The 21,698-nt window shown below is 42.6% G+C and overlaps 1 protein-coding gene across 1 annotated transcript in view; it reads right to left on the reverse strand.

The window, feature by feature from the left end:
• Nucleotides 1-1,045: 1,045 nt before the first annotated feature.
• Nucleotides 1,046-21,698, reverse strand: part of pdhx (pyruvate dehydrogenase complex component X) — a 44,509-nt gene continuing 23,856 nt past the window's right edge. Inside the window, exons 6-11 of the mRNA XM_080002408.1 lie at nucleotides 14,906-15,074; nucleotides 13,089-13,236; nucleotides 10,989-11,047; nucleotides 9,738-9,896; nucleotides 6,570-6,634; nucleotides 1,046-1,968 (exon numbers count right to left, since the gene is read on the reverse strand). Of these exons, the coding sequence (XP_079858534.1) occupies nucleotides 1,707-1,968; nucleotides 6,570-6,634; nucleotides 9,738-9,896; nucleotides 10,989-11,047; nucleotides 13,089-13,236; nucleotides 14,906-15,074 (862 nt within the window). The 3' untranslated portion in view covers nucleotides 1,046-1,706. The remainder of the gene's footprint in view (nucleotides 1,969-6,569; nucleotides 6,635-9,737; nucleotides 9,897-10,988; nucleotides 11,048-13,088; nucleotides 13,237-14,905; nucleotides 15,075-21,698) is intronic.

Genomic DNA, 21,698 nt, shown 5'->3' on the forward strand with positions numbered 1-21,698 from the left:
TTTATTTTCCTTGTTTCTTGTTAATTGTATTTTTTATTGTTAATTGTTAATTTTTATTGTTTTTGCATTGTTTATTTCCAAACATTGGTATCCCCAGGTGAATTATTCGAGCTATGCAAATTGCCATTATACATTTAAATTCTTATTAGTTTATAATTATTGCCTATTTTTTTTATGTGAGCTGTAACACCGCAATTTCCCTCAGGGATATTAATAAAGTCTCTAACTAGTGTATATCTACCCAAGTATAGTCCCAACCTATTTTGGTACACTGTGAAATTTCACAAGCTCTAAAATGCAGAAAAGGGTGCTAGTTAGTCAATTATGTAGTGATTACAACCGATTAAAACAACACACCCATGGAGACGGAACAGTGCTCAGTAAAAGGTTAGCGGCCTGTCAAATGAAATTAATTGTCATTGTAATTCTCCAGATGTTTTAAGAAGCAGGAATGCACATTTCTGAATTGGGAGAAATGCGTGAAGAGATGTCACGAGGGTTGGATGTTTAAGCGGTAAATCCCAAGCTCGAGTCTCTCAAAGACAACGGCTTATGTAGGACGCGCTCTGTGCAGAACGCAAACAGCTGTTCCCCCCCCCCCCCCCACACACACACACACACACACACACACGTCGGCAGGGGCATTCTGTGTTAAGCAAATTGTCCTAATTGGTTTAATTACATTCCTGATAATGTAATCCCTCGCTCTATTCCAATTTGATTCTTTCAGAAACCCGACATCTGTATTTGGTGTTGTGAGGGATGCAGCGAGGTAAAAGGAGAACACCAGAATTTCTTTTTTTTTACCTATTTTTTAGTCATTGGAAACGTTGGGTCAAGCCGAGGGATTGGCATCCTACTCGGTATTAAAAGAATAGCTTCAATATGTCGTACAACGGGGCAATCGCGGTTGCCGAATAACGTGGTCACCAAGGCTCTGATACTCCGTACCACCACTTGGGTTGGAACCAAGGACGGAAAACCAAGGGTTTGGTGAAAAAATACCGGAGTTTCCCTTTAAATAAGACACATAAACATTGAAAAGTTGTGTTTTATCGGCATCCAATGACACCGCAAGCTTCTTTATTTATTCTGTTTGGTTGTTCGTTTGCTGTACATATCGACTCGTCGAGGCCGGAACAACGTTTTCATTTCAAATAAGTTAGGACAGAACATCAACAACGACAAGTTCTTTAAGGTCAGCGGGGTTTTGGGTTCTGCATCCCGGCGGCTTCGCGACTCCGCAGTTTAGCTTTGTTACCCGTGAGGAATGAATCAAACCATTGACCTAAAACAAAGAATTTACAGAAGCATTTGCTGTCATTTCAAGTCAGAACATCCCTTATTTACACGGCGACGCGGGAGCGGGGGAACAGCCCGTATGCAGACCACACCTCGCTGTTACAACATGGTGATCCGTAAATCTTTGCGACCACGGCGAACCTGGGAGCGATCCGACTGAAACACCTCCATCTCAAAACAAACAAAAAAAAAAAACAAGGCGAGATGGAGGATCAGGAGTGAAATAAACTATGTACAAGAATCTAATCAGTGCGGGGCAGGATCCATTTTTTTTTTTTTAATCGTTTGAAGCAATTAAAGCAGCAGAATGGAATCGTATCGGGAGTAGCCATCAAGTTGAGTAAAGGGCGGGGGGGGGGGGGGGGGCGGTGATGGAGGTGCAGCCCTCCCTCCCTTCCTGCCTCTCAGACGAGGGCCATGCGCTGCGGAGTCTCCAGGTTGGCTCTGAACTTGCGGAGGAACTGGGATGCGAGCTGGTCGTCCACCAGCCGCCCGTCGCTGGAGAGCGTGACGGTCATCAGCTGCTGCGTCGCCAGTGTGGCGTCGCCGCCCTCGCCGCGGAGACGCAGCTCGGCCCGCGACGCCCCGACCGCCAGGATGCACGCCTGGGGCGGGTTGATGACGGCGCTGAAGCCGCTGATGCCGAACATCCCCAGATTGGAGATGCTGAGGCGGGAGGGAAGGCACATCGTTAGTTTCCGAGATCCAGCTCTAAAGATTCAGATCCTGTCGAGGCGTTTTCCACTTAAGCCTTTCAAGTTCATATATTTTTTTAATGCTTTTTATCATTTGTATACACACACACACACACACACACACACACACACACACACTCACACACACCAGTTTTTCGTGCCTTGGAGCGCTCCAGGCGTGCCGTGACAATATTTCAAATTCCAGCAGTTCCACATTTCAAAGGAGCTCTTAGATCAGAACTGCAATTCCTGCAGAAATTCCAGCGCCTGTGTTCATCAAAACAAGCTCAATACATTTCAAATTCCACTGCAAATGAGCTTGTGTTGCAAGGTCAAAATAGCAAGGCTGGTCTAATTCATCCATTCTAGGGCTGGAATCGACTCAGAATTTTTTCATATTTATAATATGAGACTAGGCGGAGGGGCGGGAGCAATCGCTCGTTCCTCGGGTTGGGTACCAACCGACCCGCTATTAAACGGGCCCTGGGGCTAAATGAAGGGTATTGGAGAAATTAAGAAAACTGATTTTCTATTCATTTAACCCCTTTCTTACTTGCAATAACATAAAGATATTCGTCTGAGAAGCATTTTCTCTATTATCAGAACGGACACCTCTCTCGCCCTCCATCACCGGAGATATGGAGATGTGCGCGACGGGGCGGGGCCGGCTCCCTCTGCCTGCCTCTCACACGCACGGGGAGGCCAGCGCCGCCTCTCCAGGAATAATGCACAGAAAATAAAGCGGTGTCAATTCTGCTCTGAATTTCTTTTCGTTTCTCCTCTCAATTTTTATTTTATTTTTTTTAAAAGAACCCATAAGGGCACCGTTCAAGTACCCCATCGATAAGCAGTATCGCTCAGAGTAGTAGTACCGTTAAAATCTTAAGGATAGCCATCCCTGCAGAGCCCGGCGATCGGGGAGACAGAGAGCTGTGTTCACATCCGTGTCCGGACACGGAAAAATATATTCATAATCCCCCATTGAAATGTTATCCCTGTGCATTTATAAGCTTCTATCTGTTTTATCCTGTTGTCGTAATACAAACTGACTGGTGGAAAAAAATAAAAACGACTCGCTCGAATTGAAGAATCTCAGCCGACTGACGAGCAGCCCGAACACATTACAGCTGCGCTGATCAGAACTAGCTCAGGACTCACTCTGGAAATGAAAGCTCTCAATAGACCACGACACTGAGCACAGCTCTACGTGTTTGTGAATTATTTCAGTGGTCGCTGGTGGATCGGTGCGCTGTGGGATTATATCATTGTGAAAAGTATAGCGTGGCATTTTCATTTTCTATTACGCGATTCATTTTACAAATTTTGTTTCATTTTCTGACAAGCGGACTAGATCTTTGAGACCTCAGCTCTGTCAAGACTGATGACACGACACTAGTTTAGTTTCCATTACGCTTGCTTGCTTTTTTTTTTTTTTTTTTTTTTTTTTTAAACCTGTGCTGTCAGCATGCTGGGCATACAACACAGAGTATTTGTACGCCGTTGCATCTACAACAGAGTTAGTCTGCAAGTTCTCAACCTGCAATGCAACTCTTATTAATTCTTGAACCATTTAGAACTGCTGCAATAACTCCTGTGGACGACCTGTAGGATGACAAGAGCACAGCTTTTGGGGATGGAGAACCACCTCCAACCCCCCTCTTTGGAGAACTATTTATCATGTTTGGGTCTATAACAACTGATCACTACTCCAAGAGGGGGAGAATCACCACGGTGAGACAAATAAACAGAAACAAACAACATTTACACAAACACATGAACACTGGACGACAACATGTATTGAAAAACAGTTCATTAGGTCCAGGAAAACTGGAACTACAACTGGTCACGTGGCCTCTTCCTGTCATAGTTATGGCAGCAAATGAGGGAGGAAAGGAGAGGAATGCAACCAGGAGGGTGCTGGGGTGCACTTGAAGCAGGTGTGGTGGTGTGTGTCTGTGTGTGTGTGTGTGTGTGTGTGTGTTTGTGATGTCCACCGGTGAGTGTACATGACTTATCACCATTGGTACTGGTGTAGAAGGTCGGTATTATGTCGCGGCGCCTCCAAGCAGCAGAAGGGGCCCCGAAGCCCCCCCGGACTCCGCAGCCCTGTAGTCACCCTACAGCTGCAGGAAAGCACCGAGTACCCTGCCCTGCGGCCACAGAAGACCCCCGGGCCCCAAGAGAAGCCAGAGGGCTGTGGAGCAACCCCCACGCCCAGCCCCGAGGAGCATGACCTGCAGCCCTGCCAGGTCGCAGCACATCCCAAGCCACCAGGTGCAAGCCGTCAGGACTCCAGCCAGGCCAAACCACGCCCCCACACCGACCCGCCAGCGACCGGCCACCCTGGAAAACCCCAGTGCTCAATGTGTGCTTTGGTAATTGCAGTTAAAATTGCGGGGTTGGGGGTGCGAGTCCTTCAGACAAGTCAAACGCGAATCACTCGCACCCCTCCTGCCCCGCAGACCCTGGTCCGATGGAGTGTTGTTCGGAGTAGGATTGGTGTGTCAGTGTATGTGTTCTAAGCAAATGTGACTGGGATTAAAATTTCGGGACGGACGAGAAGCACGCTTCGGCAGGAGCATGACAGGCAAGATGGCAGCTGCCCGCCGCATCCCCACCCACATAGCCCGCACCCCGCCCATCCCGCAAGCCCTCGGTCTATTGTGTGGTATATGTGCTGACCCTTCAGGGCGACACTAAACTACTCCAAGTTCCTCCGATAAGAGAACCAGGGTTTAATCAACGTATTGAAATATATGAACAAAGCAGGTGTGTGATACAAGAGAGGGAGGTCGAGAGCGAACAAAAAAACGAACCGTTCAGTGACTGAAGATCATTACTTTTAAAGGACCTCCTCCAAATCGCACAGCATTGTGAGTGATAATGACCTGGGGAAGATTTCCATTTCGCCTTAATGAGAACCTTAATGGATAAAGGGATGGAGGAATAAAGGGATAGAGGAAGGGGGGAGGGGTGGTGGGCAGAGGGAGGATGTGCTGGAGCAGGCTCCAGACAAAGAGAGGCGTGGATCACCACAGGAATTTATCGTCCCACACCCACTCGACGCAGAAGGCCCAATCATGGCCAAATTAAACAATTCATTCTAACGAGGCGTCCTGGCGCTGCGGTGGCGCAGGAGGGAAGCTCCGTAATTGATCGTCGGAGGAGGCATTGGGTTCCCGCCGGCGCGAAACGTAAATGCACAATACGTGGGACCGCCTCTCAAACCAAGATTTAGGACTAACACCGGAACCCAATGAGCGCCGTCTCACAACTCAGAGGGACACTCCAGGTCAATACCAATTCCATCCGTGTGGGTCCAGTGCAGAGGTAGTGACCGGCTGCATGCTAACTGTGTTGAGGCTCAGGGCGAGGCTCGGACGGGTGCCTGCAGGTCTCAACACGCTCAGTTGAAGACTTTTCAAAAGACCTTTTAAATACCACTTTGAGTGGCAGCGAAGACCACGATCGCATTGATAACATACATGAGAATAGTCAATACAGTGACGATTGATTGAGGCCGTCTGTAGTTGATGTGGGACACCTAACAGGGTTGATACCCGTGGTGCACAGCTTCAAAGAACACGCCGTGCTTCGCGGCCGCTTCCCAGGATGGGATGCGACCGGAATTCAAAGTCCTTCTCCTCAGGCCATTTATCAGAAAATGTACATTTTCCCATGTTTGAGTCTAATGTAGACTACATACATACGGGACTGAGTTCCGGTCCACTTCTCTTGTTTTTTTTTTTTGTTTTTCCCTTCTCAGTCAGCGTGCATCACGATAACAGGAAAAACAGGTGGAAGCTGATAACAATGCACAGGGATAACATTATGAATGAGGGGAATCATGAAAACATTTTTATGTGTGAACCGACGCGGACGCAGCTCTTCGTGCTCCCCGATCGTGGAGAGCCGTGACCTGTTCATATTCGCATTGAACAGTCGGATCAGATTTAACTTCTGAGTCGGGTACAGCCCTCGAAATAATTCATGACGATTGGAGACACACAAAATAAATCCCCCCAAAAGGTTTAATCGACTGTCCCTCCTCACGCACGGTGAAGCTTAAGTGAAGAGTGGGAGCGGACTCAGCAGAGCAACTGAAGAGTTTCTCCAGAAGTCCTTGAACATCGGATGGACGACAGTCAATGATAACTAAACAATGATTATTATGTTAATATGCATATCCTCCTGTAACTGTCCTCATTTGCGATAAATCGGTTTAATACCTTTCCAGACTTTTTAATGACCCGCGGATACACTGTGAAGGCACCTGGCCTAGCTCCTGGGAAATTAAGGGAAATACACCTTCCAACGTCTCATACTAACTATGTTAGCTCAATGTGAGGCTGCGGAGGGGATCACCTAGCGTAGCTCAGTATCAGAGCCTAGATCAGCTAGCCTAGGGATATTCTACACCATCCAAAACGTGTGAACAAAATGGTTTTAGTGCAGTTTCAGTGCAGGACAAGGGCAGGGAAGGTTGAGTTTCATAGTGGCCCACATCGCCCTACGCCCCGCCACCTGTGACCCCTCCCCCCTCAAATTATAGGAAGCGTCTGTTGAATTCACCTGAATGAACCTCCTTGGTATTCCTCCGGCAGGAGCTTCCCATCTCTAGCCTTCTGGGCCAGCGCCTGGGGGAGAAATTCAGCCAGACATTAGTTCATCGCCAAAACATGGATAAAATAAGCAAGATCACCATGCCTTCAATGATGATGCGCCTATACAGAGAAGACGAACCTTATAGAGCATTCTCCATATAAAAACAGGAGATGCATATCGTTTAGTCAAGCGCTGATAACTGGCAACCACAACCAGACCTGATATGGGCCGTGCAATATCAATCCCACAAATAACATTGTGACTTATTTTTCATTTAGAATCGTGAAAGTTTAATAAGCTAACCGATATGTAAGCACTGGAGGCTATCTGCTTTAATGGGAAAATCACTATGAGTTAGACTCTCCGCTGTGACCGCTGGGAAATACCACACTGTATCAATAAAAGCAATAAAACCTTGTCAAAAGCAAATTAGTATTTTTCCCCAAAGTGAAGGTACTGAATGATGTTCGATATTCATAGCTCCAGAACAGTGTTTTTGCGTCAAGCGCAGCATGTTGTGCAACTGAAAAAGACAGTGTTGTGGAATAGTCTACGGGTCTGAATTGAGAAACACCTTGTTTCTAAAAAGTGATTATATCTCTGGTAGAGAGAACTAACAGATTGGGGAAAACGATTTGACAGTAAAGTAAAGTAATAAGAATGAAGAAAGCGGAGTTGGAATGACTCAGAGAAGATGTACCAAAGACAGCACTTCTTCATTTCGTCAAGCTATACAAATTGTAATTCTGCTCGAGCAGAAATGGAGACATGGAGCGATGGAGCGATGGAAATGGAGCGATGTTGCGAACAAAGTTTTGATAATTCTGCTCAGTGAAGCTTCATCAAGAATGGCTGAAGTGTGTCAGGCTTGGCCTGATTAACCAAATATCACAAATAACAATTTATTTTGCCAAATACCTCATTGATAATTTGACAATATTTTGAGGATGACTATTGGTGTTTTCATAACATATTTACAAGAAATATTTGAGAAACAAATATTACTGCCTTCAGTAGAACAATTAACTTCTAAACACAAAATCCTGCACGGCATCTCATGTCATAATATTGATATCATAATGATATATCGTCCAGTTGTAACTGCATGATTTCAGTGATTTCATTAATGAAAAATCTGATAACAGTGAATCCAAAATATAAGACGACAGGACAGATGTGCAACAAAAAAAAAAAATTTTTTTTGCAGAAATACTTCCATTTGCTAACGTAAAAGAATGGTAAGAACACAAGCCCGGATTCGGATTCCGAGTCGATGTCCGAATAAAATAAGCTCAGTAACGTCTTCCGCATATTTGTTCATTTACAGACGCGTTAGGCGAGTGGCAACGAAAAGCAGATCAGTTTGGATGATCTGATGCTGACCTCTCGCTTCTAGCCAATTACATTTGTCGAAATAGAAAGAAGCCGCGCTCCCTGCCTCTTGGGTAGGTTGTACTTGTATACACACCAGCAGTGGAGACAGAGCAGCACTGTCTGAAATGAGCAACTTGGGGAAAAAGGGGAAAGATGATGTATCGTTGAAAAATGAAGGCCACATACCTCGACTGTTTGGCGTTTTTTTTTTTTTTTTTGGGATATTTAAGTTCCGACCTAAAGCAGATGGTAAATATCCATAATAAAATATCATCTTAAGGAGACGTGCAGACTTTGTTATATATTTCTATTTAAGAAGTTGTGATTTTTATATATCGTGATAAATATTGCTACCGAATAGTATGAAATATTTTATCGTGATAACATTTTTGGCCATATCGTACTAGTTGCTGGCAGCCTAATGCCATCACAGGAATAATTAGCAGCCACTCTTCTTGCACAGCACGTGCTGCTCTTTAAATTAAAGACCAATACAAGGACTTTCACATTTCTCTGGAACTCAAAGCCACGGCATAATTCTTTCGCCCTGGGTGGCAACCCGCACTTTGAGAGCTTAACGCGGTGCAAAGGTCTTCACAGCATTATAGATGTGGTTTAGTAGAGTTTGGATAGCGTGTGCGTGTGTGTGTGTGCGTGTGCGTGTGTGCGCGTGTGTATGTGTGTAGTGGGATTGTACTGGACTGCTGCAAGCGAGCCACACTAAGTGAATCAGCCTCCTCTTGAGACACACTCGACTCACACTTGATGAGTCTATTTGATGTTTAAGTGCGTCTGGCTATGAGTACATATAAAATTGATTTAAACCGACAATCCATACATCGTCTGCTTTGGCTGGATTAACTGAACAGGTCTCAGAATTCCATTCCAAACAGCAAGTTGGTTTTTTTTTTTCAACGTCCAGGGTTTACCCTCATCTTCTGTCACCTTCTTTCCTTTTTCTGATTGATTGATTTTGTCTCACTTACTTGAGGTGGTCGGGATATGTTTTCATCCAAGGGCAAAGTAATCTTTCCGTGAATATTTGTCCATATTGATAGTTTACTGACCAAAACTACTGTAACTACTCTGCTTTATCCAATTCACCATGGCACCTGCCTTTCACTTCTTGATGAGGGGCTAACATACAGAGGAACAGACACATGACGCAAATACATTTAATGGCTGTTTCTTACGAAGTTTCCATTCCACAAAAGGAATGGATTGCAATTATTTCCCTAATGTTAACGAGACACTGAGGTGATACCAGCAACAACATCCAGAAGACATCCATCCACAAGGAGCCTGTATGAGCTCCTACTAACTGGAAACGCTTAAGGATACGCCAAAATTCCAGTCTAATCTCAGACTTCCTCTCTAACCAAACATATGAATATGTGCAGAATATGTGCAGAATCAAAAGTACTTGTCCATTTGGCCAAGTACATTTTCAATGTAATATGAGGAGGTTGTCACAGTGAGGATTGGTATGTTGCTATACAGACAATTGGCATGAAAAAAAAAACCTATAGACAAGACCGCTTTTAGTCAAAAGTAAAGAACAGAAATAGCCAAATTCATAAATTATACAGAAAATACAAAGTGTGATTATATGCAGAGGATCAATTATAGCTATAGGAATATAAGGTATTAGTTATTACCATGCACTTAGTAATTACTAAATGATGACTCAATTGAGCCCACGCTAAGTGGTCACATACCTTTAAACGCAATGGAGGCAAAAGAGAAAAGCACAAATGCTACCTTGGCTGTGGCTGAGATCTCCGGGATCCCTTTGCTGGCGGCGTCCTTAATGATGGGCGTGATGAGGCCCTTCTCGGTCGCCACCGCGATGGAGATGTGGATGGAGTCGAGCGCTTGGGGGCCCTCGCCAGACCACGTTACGTTGACCTCCGGCATCTCCTGTGGTGTAAAACAAAGGTCAGAGGTCAGCCTGTGTTCGGGGTACAGTCTGTCTGATATAATAAATATGGAGAGGAAAGTAAATAAAGGGAATGAAGGTGAAATAAATAGAAAGCGCAGTTAGATAATAGTAGAGGACAGTTCACTAGGGGAGGGGACAGAACGGGAGTCTAACGCAAAGTGACGTGTTCTATAATATCACCTGCAGCATGAGCTCAGAAGCAGGGAAGCCATGACGTTATAAACCATGTTTCCTAGATTTGACCTAATTGAGGCACTGAGTCACAGTAATATTACTGTAGACACATGCAAGCCGTGTCTTGTAACCATGGTTGCAGGCGTATGCAAACCACGGGATGATTCCCTGACAAGTCAGGAGCAGAAGTTAGGGGCGTGCACTGCTAACCCTGAGGCTGAAGAGCTGAGCAATCAGTGAATGATTCGGATGTTTAAAAGGGTTTCAGCCTCCAACAGAATGAACAAGAATTATATTTTTTAATGTACCAACTTTTGGGGTAAATATTCCATTCTCTTACTTACTGTTTTAGTTAATCAATATAATACAAAAAGATTGTGTAGTTTATTTTTAGTCTCTCTAATCTTAAGCAGTTGGGCATTATTTCTACTACATGACATATTATATATACATACACACACTATATATATATATATATATATATATTCCTCTGTCCCCCTACATATGTGGCAGTTGTGGTCGGTAAACTGTGGATATAAATGAACCAAAAAAGTAACACAATCAAAAACAAATCAATTGATTGGAAAAAGGCCTATGTTTTTTGCTCTTTTACATTGTAACTAATTATTTGTAATTCCATTGCATTTAATTGCTGATTACCAATTGGCATTGCTAATCACATGGTAATGCATGGCTGGAACTTTTATTTATTTATTTCCTGCTATTGGGGAAAATACTGGATATATGAATTACAGAACAAGAACCTGACTCTCTGTAATGGAAATGTATCGGGAACCTTCCAAGTCTTAGTAAGGTCGTGCAGTTGAAAAACAGCACAGACCACTGCGGATAAACTGCTATTGAAGCCACAAATATTTAATGATTACAATACTTACTTTGAGTGTAACAGCAGCTGCCTTGATAATGAAATCGTTGACGGACACTTTGACCTGTTCTGAGAGCAGAAAAGGAAGGAAGTCAATGGAAAGGGTTATAAACGGGCTTCACTCCGTGTGAGGTATTAGGGTTTAACTTCTAATGTGCTTGCTTTGAGTCTTAACCGAATATTGGGTTTTACTCTCACTTGGAAAGTGAGATTTTTCTTTGCAAACTATCAAACCCTTAAATCAGGAAATATCAGCTTTCAACACATTTCTTGCCCTCCTTAAAACCGTTACAGCAATCACCCGGTTTCTCAAACAAGTTGGACGCATCATTCAAACCTGCTCTGTCAACATAACAACCACCAAAAACCACACGACTCCTGATTAAAGTGTTGTTTTTGAGTCACAATAGCTCCGCTGATGAGATCACCGTCCGCTCTCGATCTACTCTGGTCTTCATGTGGTAAGTCTGGCCCAGTCTGGTCTGGCAACGGTGCCGACCTTTCACCGGCGGCCAGCGTCGCCAGACACCCGTGAGCGCTGCGAGCAGGATGATTAATGAGCTAACCGTGAAATCGCTCTGCTTCCGAACAAAAGAGAGACAGTGAAAACAACCGGAGACACAATCCCTCTGCATGCGCACGCACGCACACACACACACACAAGGGTTAATCTAAAAAACGGAAGTTAAACACTGAGATTGAGCATTTGCCCATTTACTAGTCTGCAAACACATTTGACATTACCTTGGACCACTTTCCTGATGACAGCTCACATTTTTTGATTTTTTAGGTTTTGGAAAGTTTGAAAGTAAAATGTAAATTAAAATGGGCCCTCCTGATCCACTGACACTTGGCAAAAAATATTTCATGTCAAAGGTAGTTGTTTTTTACATATTTTGAATTTGTTAATTCCATGCTCAAGCAATGGTGGTTCCGCCTTTTCAAATAGAATTTACAAATATCAAATGGAAAAAAAATAAAAAATAAAAAATAAAGACAAAAATATGTGCTGCCGTAGTTGACTGCAGAAGCCAGAGCCACTATATCGTTCATATATATGCCAAAATCGGAAAAAAGAGACAATATTAAAATTCTAAGAAATGTGAGCTATCTTCAGGAAAATGGTCGTTATGTTAGCTAGTGAACGGATTAAAACTCCTTGAGAATGATAGAAATGACCGAAAGAGCAGGAAAGTACAGAGAAGACAGAAGACAATGAAGCCGAAACTCTGAGAATGTTATTTAAAAGTGTCCCTTTATTATATCTTACAATCCTACTCTTACATACTTATTCCTCAGTTTCATTCACACCATTCTGTAAGCATCCTGTATTTGAAACTCTCAGTCTCTCCACATGAACTTAAATATGACACAATCCATGTCGCTTTATACCCCAACGAGCAGATTTTAACCACCAATAACTCTGGTTAATGGTTCAAAAGAATCTCTCAATGAATCAACGACTTCCCCCAAACATTTTCCCACCAAATGATGTCCTCTGAGAATTGTGTTGTCGTCTGATACAACTTGGTTTCCTAAGGGATTACAATAGATGGGAGATAATTCCAAAGAGATTAATTGTTAGCTCTGCCCACTGGTAGCTTTGACCAGTAGCGTTCTGCTCTCGGAGGGCAAACTGTAACGATTCGACTCTTCGGAAAGGTTCCAAATGGGCTTCAGTCTGTGTGAGGTATTAGGGTTAAAAATAAAATGTGCTTGTTTTGACTCATAACCGTATATTAAGTTTTCCTCTAATCCTTGGAAAGCGAGCTTAATCTTGCCAAACTCTTAAATTAGGAAATATCAGCTAACACAATTCTTACTCCTTAAAAGCTTAACGGCATATCTTGTGGACGGACATTTTGATACACTTCCAAAGCGGGGAGAAGTGATTTTCCCTGACTGAACAGATATGTTCCGAAGTTTGATGAATAAAAATAGTTCCCGCTTTGTGTGAGGGAGCGGTCATGTGAAAAGCCTGACATGGATAACAGCCATGAAGATTCCTGCTCTGGTAATCGCAGTTAAGATGTTTTATACTGTCATATTATGAGTAATGTGTGTGTTTATGTCAACTAATCCACTCATGATATAACCGTCATAGCGCTACCTTTGGCCAGGTCCTTGCGGAGCTCCATCACTGCCCCCAGGTCGCAGTCCACAGTGGCGTAGGCGTGGGGGATGGTGGTCTTGGACTGGGTCAGTCTTTGGGCGATCACTCGGCGGGTGTTGGAGGCCGGGATCTCGGTGAAGGTGCCCTAATGTGGACAAGAGGAAGGTCAAAAAAAGTGAAAAAAATAAAGTAAAGGGGAGGAAAAGGACATGTGGTACGTTAAGGGACGACTGAAATCAATCCTGGACTACACCTTGAACCTCATTCATTCAACCTCAAATTATCAATAAAAACATTACCATTATTTCATTTATAAGACCAGCTAAGCATCATTAGAGAATGTATAATGACTGTTTGATCTTGGTTTCACTGTTATCGCAATAACTATAAAGTATAGACCGGAATGGAATGATGGCAAAAATCCTTATCCAAGAGAGATTGTTTGATTAGGGTCCCAGAGACAAAACCTTATAAAATGGGGTCCGTGGCCTGATGATGCATATCAAATTGAGGGTTCTTGGTACTGTATGCAAATTGTCAGACAGAATCACTTCTTTAGAATATCTTCTTTTAGCTAAACAGAACAAAAAAATAAATCTTGGAATTGGAATTGTTAAAACAAAACACTTGGCAATTGCAAAGTGTGCAATTACATTCATTTTTGAACCTTTGGAAATGGAAATGAAAAGGAAATAACCATTTGCAATTAGCAAAGTCATTCTACTAACAACAATGCCAATGTAGCTGAAATATGTATGCCGTAGACTAAAAGTTCAATAAAAAGACAGCAAAAGATTGAAATCATTCTCTTTTAAATGCAACAAAATCAACAGATGTGACTTCTACTGTGTATATATACGGATCCAGAAGCTGTAACAGAGAAGCAAGCTTCTTTCCATCTGGCAGGGTCTGAAAATGACTTTGTGAGGGAAAATGCAGGCTGTGGTGGAAACAAGCCTGTTGATGGCGGCCAAGCAGAATGAAGCAGAATGTGAAGTCTGTAATGCGCTGCAAATTGTTTTGCCAGCCTGCTTGATGTCAAAGAGTCTGAGAAGAGAGACGAGTGCCTTTTGTCATGTACACACGGCAGGAGTCAAACACTCCCAACGATACCGTCACAAAGGTAAGGAGGGAAAGTGAAAAGGAGTCGGCACCACACCGCAAGAAAAGATCACTTCAAGGAAAATCACAAAAGCTGCTGCCTAAATATTTTGATTTTGGATTAGATTGACTTGATTATCTGCCTGCAGTCCTCTAGTGCATGGCTAGTGTAAAATACCAACACTGAAGAACATAATGAGAACATTTCAACATGTATTTAAGGCCTACAATGTGTAGGCCAATGGTGGCAGTTATGCTATTCTAATACATAAAAATATGTCCAAGATAGAGAGACGGGATAGAGATAAATAAGAGATCAAGAGAAAGCCATATTAAGCTAAAAAGAAAGATATTGGGATAGCTATAGAGAGAACTACAGATAGAGAGGAATAGAGATAGGGATCATAGAGATGTAGAAATAGAGATCGAGTTAGAGAAATAGAGATGGGGAGAAATAGACAGAAAGACAGTTATAGAGAGATAGAGACTGATAGCATAGCATAAAGCAAGATAGAAAGAAAGATAGAAAGACAAAAGAAATATAGGAAGGGAGGGAGAAAGAAAGAAAGAAAGAAAGGAAGAAAGAAAGAAAAGCTCCAACAAATAAGTCCTGGTCACTCCACCCTAACCTAGCCCCCACATCATTCTTCCATTTTATTTTTGACTGATTTTGTCGATTATTTTAGGACGGTGAGAAGCTGTGGTGGGCGTACCGGGGCCCCTGGCTTCCCTGGTACTGAGAGCGGGGGGATGTTGGGTCTGCTGCCTGGTGGAGGTGGAGGTGGAAGTGGAGCTGATGGAGCCGTAGGCACAGGGACAGCGGTGGCCTCTCTAGGGACCGGTTTGGAGCCCGGGGACTTCTTGACAAGATTTAAGGCATCTCTGAAAAAAAAAAAAAAGCAGGGGAAAAAAAAACCACAAAGCATTTAATGACGCCAAAATATATGATATAGTATCAAAAGAAGATCGAAAATTAAGAATGTGGTTATTTGGCCAAGTGCATTTTCATATACAAGGAATTTGTCTTTAAGGATGGTTGCTAGTATTGGCTGTGGATATAAATATAACCACAAATACAGATGGAATATTTCAGTACAGGATGAATAAATAGGTATACAATAACACAGACATACACAAGTTATACAAATTATTACTAACTTATTACAATGTCCAAAGTCGAAGTCATTACTAGGGCCGTGTCCGTCATGAAACTTTTGCTGCCGAGTCAGTATAATATATAATATAATCTGTAATAATTTTATATAATAATACATATAATAATATCATATAATATCGTCACCCAATAATCAAATTGATTGGCATTATTGTCTGGTCTTGGGGGGGCTTTCGTTTACAAAAACGCAGCAAAAGGTTAGTTATTTCTTTAAACAGAACAACGATTTTACATTTCCAAACGTTTTGGGATAAATCAAATAAATGTTTATAGATATTAAATGTGAAACAATATAACATTTAAGTATATAAGTGTTAAATAAATAAACTATATCAAACATATCAGCATTGCCTGATGCGAGGCCAAAATGCCCTTTTCTGGGACAGCCCCCGTTTATTCTACTTGTCCCTGTTAAATCAACAAACAAGCAAACACACAAAAAACAAAATAAATGTCGGGCCTGTTTGATTTTCAGTTGACTCTGTGGAGTTTTTTGACGAGCATGTTCACCTTCTCCGGATGGAGGTAACTCGGAAAACTGTAATACGTACCTAACACGACTAAACTGGAAAAGTGTATTGCTGCCTGCAACTATATTTGGGGGTCCAGCCCGTAGGGAAGCTATGAACTCGGTTGATGTCTTGTTTGAACCAGTCTGAAACAAACATCACGCGGTTGAAGCTTCGTCCAAATCGATCCACATATGGAGCGGATATTGGTGAAAAACCGAACAACTTTGACCGCAAATATTCAGCTGGTCCAGCTTGACTGACACGTTGTTTACAGTTTGTCAACAACTTGAACGAGTTACAGGAAGATGCTTTAGGCCGTAACGATACAATTTTACTATAAATGTACATATTCCAATTAAGAATGTCCATTCGGACTGTGTCCAGCGTGCGGTGTAGAGTCCGTCGCTCTGTAGTGGTTCGACATTACAAATTATGGGTTTACGTGTATATTTATGTACCTTCTTACTGGTAGTTGTCAGCAGATCTATTTGTTTATTACTTTGCCGGATTAATGATAAATAAGCAAAAAAGTAATCCCGAAAACTCATGATCATGTCGAGTCGAATGCACTGGTTATGTGCGACCGACTGACCGCGTTCAAGATCCAGCGAGACATCAGAAAAATAGAAGCCGTGAAATGGGAATTACTGACAGAAATATCGCAACTTTTTTTCGTATTACATGGACATGTAACATATTGGAAATGTTATCCAAGGAAAAGAGTCACCTAGAAAATTATTACCTATACCTACCTATAATTACTCCCTTCCTGAACCTCCGTAAAGACGTCACTTCAAACATGTGACATGAGCAGCCTATCGTACAGAGATGAGAAACAACCATGTGACACAAACGGCCAATCAGACAGCAGGAGCGCCGCTGCTTCCTCCGCTTGGCAGCATGCAGAGGCCCCCCCCATAGCTAACACGGCGGGTCTTTCTAAAACTAATTTGAACTGGAACTCGCACTCCTCCCAACCCCAGCCTGATGTAGACTCCATCCCCGCAAATGAACGTCAATTAAAGATAGAATCTGCAGTAAGAGAGAGTCACTCAGTCCGCTCCAAACATCCCCACATATAATCACAGAAAGGAGATTCGGGAACCTCGGAACCTGTAATACGCACCTAACATGACTAAACCGGACCCCGTGTTGTTGCCTGCAGTTATATTTAGGGGTTCAGCCCGCAGGGCAAGGATCCCCTGGTTTAAATTTGATCCAAATCGATCCACAAACGGAGCATATATTTGTGAAAAGCCGAACAAATTTGACCCGAAATATTCAGTATTTCTGGCGAACACAAGTGTCGTTCGAAATTGAACAAGATGACATTTACGGTAAGACACTTTATGACGTTGTCATATTATTTTACTATAAATGTACAGATTCTGATTGAGAATGTGCAGTTGGACCGTGTCCATAGGGCAGCGTGGAATGGAAGAAATGGACAGAAAATAGAAGCCTTTCAATGGTAATTACCCACAGAGATATCAATGAAAATCTAAGCAACAAAGAAGCCATTGTCCAAAAATCCAGTCGTCAAGGTCAGTCACAATATAAACAAAAAAGTACTGAGGAAACGAGACGAGCAACCAGAAGACGACAGACCGGGTGGAGCCCATGCTGCGTTCAAGTAAACTTGGAAAATCGTGTTACGTTTGAGAGAACCCCGGGAAACTGTAAAATGCACCCAACACGACTAAACTGGACCCCGTGTTTTGCTGCCTGCAGCATTATCTAGTATTATTATTGCTAGTACATGCCCGTTTGAAATATAAGACTTTGAGACATTTGAATGGTGCCCGTTCAAAATATAACGCTTTCGAAGACATTTTAAGTTAGTCTTTAAGTCCTGTGACCTGCATGCCAGTTCAAAACAGCACAGTTTAACAAAAGATAAGAACAACTTTGCAATTGAAAATAAGCATCAAATGTGAAATTATAGGCATATTAGAACTTCAGGAGGATCAGTCGAGTCCAGGTTTCTTCAGTCAATGATTTAGTCGTGTTTATGTGGACTGCCAAGCGCTCCACCCGCCCTGCAGGGGTGTCCTCCCCTCGTGTGTGTGTGTCTGTGATGTTGACAGTCACGCGCCCGGGGCTCGGCTCGCATCTCCAGCGATTCCCCTCGTGCTTCACATGTGAATGAGTTGCTCCAGCCGATATTATTAGACGATGATGTCACAAATCCCCCCAATTAGGGGAATTAGATGATGTCATAAAGCGCCCCAGCGCCACAGAGCTGCTCGCTGTTCACTTGTTTATTCAAAGTTTATTAATATTACGTGTCAGGTTTCCAAATTGCACTCAATTCAATAGTGCACACCCATGGCTCTCCAGCAATACACCCGCCAAGTGCAAAGTAGATGGGATGAACGGTTGTCGAGATAATCAAAAAACATACATACAGAGATTATTTGAATTATATATAGATACTGTACATAGTCTACTGCAAAAAGTGAGATTAACAACAATGCTTGCTTTGGAATGTTGCTCAACCTCCTCCCAGATTAGTGGAGGAGCACTGTAAACTTCAGAGACAGCATGAGTGTTGCAGGGAGAAGTATTGTTGGCTTGGTTTTAAAAGGATAGTGTGGTGCTTAAGCATACATACATACATGCAATTATTTATGACATTATAAAACCATTAACAACTGCCGATTATGAAGGGTTTTTTCACAGTGCTATTACAGTGTTGTAATGAGCTGTGATGGAGGTTCTGAGGGATGTTAGTCCAAACACTCTGAAGCCAACATTCTAAAGCATTGATTTTCGCTACAAATTAGATAAATAAAATAAACGTCCTGTTTCTTGTATCACATCGTCATTAGAGACGAGAGGAAACACAGCAAACTCTGTATGAGTTGCTTGACTTTTAACCCGTGTTCTGCGCAAGTCCCCAAGGGAAAGCGATGCATAATGTACTTTCTATCCCCGAGTAAACAAGAGTGGATCTGGACTCCATCTTGTGACTGGCCCTATTGATACCAGCCCTGACTCCGGGGCGGGCATCTCTAAATGTAGCTGGACCCAGACGACGACAGTTTGGCACGCGGCAATCCGGTGTAATCTAGGGTAAATAAACAAAACCCCCGGAAAGGGCAAAAATAAACAACAACCTCCCCCTAACCGAGTAGAGATATACCGCCGTGAGGTCACTTAATTCCCAGTTCCTGAAGCTACAGAATCGTGGATGTAGAAGACGTTTGAATCGTCTTCGGGTCTTCTTTGGTTTTATGACTTTTTGGGACAGGTGTTTTGTGCATCCGAGATGGTTGCTCTTGGTAACAAGCCGCTAGTTATGGTCTATGAGTGTGCAACTAGGAGACCGGAGGTAACTCTCGGTCATACCTCTCCAGGCCAGTGGAGCCGCGTCATGAGAATTCCTTTTGCCAATCACATACAACACAACGCGTACCCCATAATAGAGGCTTGGGATCAGGTGTCGCGGGCATGTCATTCCCACATGAGAAATGGGGCATGCAAATGGGAAGAGGCATCGCCCGCCAGAAGGGAGAGGAATTTAAAAAATAAACATTGTGGAATATTATTTGTCCGGATCTGAATCGGAATGTATTGGCCACGTACCCCGGATTTGACTTTGGTTGCCAGTGAATCTCATTCATTCATACAGAACATGCAGTCAAAAAAGAAAAATAAGTAATAAAAACTAAGTCAACTATTCACATACACTAAGCAGGATTTAATAATGGTAATGCTGAATAAATAAATATTGACATTTTTACATCTACAGTGGGTGAATGGAGGATTTACGGGTATGTGGCAGGGACAGTTAACCGTTCATAAGAGAGATGCATGAGGGAACATCATAGAATATATGATTAAGCCAGCTTTAATTTCCCTTATTATCTTATTACTAGGTTATTACAGTGTCTACAGTCAAAGCTATTACAATATTATTACAATACTTTGGAAGTCGTTTGGGTTCACAACCCAGAGCTCTTTCAAAATGCATACGTCACAAACGCAGGAACAGCAGCAACCTACCGTATTTCTTAACAGCTTAATTGTTTATTCTCAATGTGTTGCGTCTTTTTAAGTGAATGCTATTTTGATACTTGAACACTGTCAGTAGAGATTTCATTCCATGGCCACATCTAGATCAATGTGAGATGTGGGGGGAAAAAAAGAAAAAGAAAACATCACGTGGACCAGGAAAATGAAACCCTCAAACCTCAAACCTCATGGTAATGTGATTCAGCCAGTGTCCCTGCAGCGTTACTAAAGTGGTTTGTCACCACCATCTGCTCTGGCACCGCCGCAGCCTCTCCGACATCTTTGACATGGGTACAAATTCTGCGCATACGAAACAGATTTACTCATAACACGCGTGAGGTATCTGCTCCGCCCTCCTCGCTTACAGGGAGAAATGGGGATCCAACAACACAGCTTTTCACAGTGTGTGATATATAAGTGTGATATAGTAGTGATACTGCAGACTACAAAGCAATGGTGGAGGAACCACTCACACCTTAGAGTTGGAAGTAAAAGTACAACTATGACACAAAATGACTCTATACATAGTGAAAGTACTTACATTGCATATAGGTACTTGCTATTAAATGTACTTAAAAGTATTTGTCAAATCCAGTGCCCTGATCTAAGAGCTTATAATACAGAAAAAAGTGCTACTATACCTTACAGTATTTTCTCATACAATTTACAATAAGATACTTCCATATACTTTTCTTCCATTTTTTAAAGTACATTTTAGGTTAATTGTATACTGCCAACTTGATCTGTTTTGTTCATTTTTATATTTATTGTACATTGACAATTTCTTATATATATTTTGTTATTCAATTAGGTTGATTGCATATTGCCAAATTGTTTAATTCATTTTTAAGTTTATTGTATACTGGCATTGTTTTCCAACTTTTATGACATTATTATTATTGCCTATTGTTTTGATGTGAACACTGCAATTTCTCTTCAGGCATGAATAGTATTAATAAATATCTATCTATAGTATCTACTTCAGTAATATATATATATAAAGGTGGTGGAAGGGGGGGTTTGAGGGCAGGTATCAGGTGCCGCTACTGCTCAGAGCTCTGGTTCTGGCTCAGCGCACAGCCCGCCCCCATGTGCACTCAGCGCTTTGTCTGGACCAGATACCCCCGACCTCGCCGTGGTGCAGCAGAGAGGAAGTCTGTGCCCGCAAGGCTTCTCTGCCTCTGTCTCTCTCCCGATGGGAGGTGCGTTTCCTCAGTCTTCCTATACCTCACACTCACTTCCTCCTATTCTCTCATTGTTGCGGGTGGAGGGGGGAATTCCCTGACCTAACTGGAGGTGCATGTGTATTCACCAGAGAGCATTCTAGGCAGGGGTGATACCGCAGGTTGTCCCAAAAGAGGCCTTGGCCACTTTGCACGGGTTGCCAAATAATACAGAGCAATATCAGGGAGTATCCCGTCCATCTTTATGCAACTATAGCGTTCTGCTCTTGACTGACGGATTAAATGTGAATTTTAATTTGTAAACCCGCTGCTGGGATTTCTTTTCTAACCCTATTAGACAAGAAGGGAATATACGGGCTTTAAAGCAGATTACAAGGCATTTACTGTATGTGGCTTAAAAGAAACAGAGTGGATGCAGCTTAGACCAGAAAGCTTATAACGTACAGGAAGAAAAAAGGGACTCTTTCTGAGGAGAATAAAAAGAGACTCAAAATACTTGCTCATCCTACGGAAGAAAGATCAAGTTCTTTATGAAAATGTGCGAGGAAGAACTAGGGCTGGATAGAATAAATTGATAATCCGATAAGATTTATCTCTCTGCTTCTATGTAATCTAGGTG

This window comes from Zeus faber (assembly GCF_960531495.2).
Source record: "Zeus faber genome assembly, chromosome: 6".
Taxonomy (NCBI): Eukaryota; Metazoa; Chordata; class Actinopteri; order Zeiformes; family Zeidae; genus Zeus; species Zeus faber.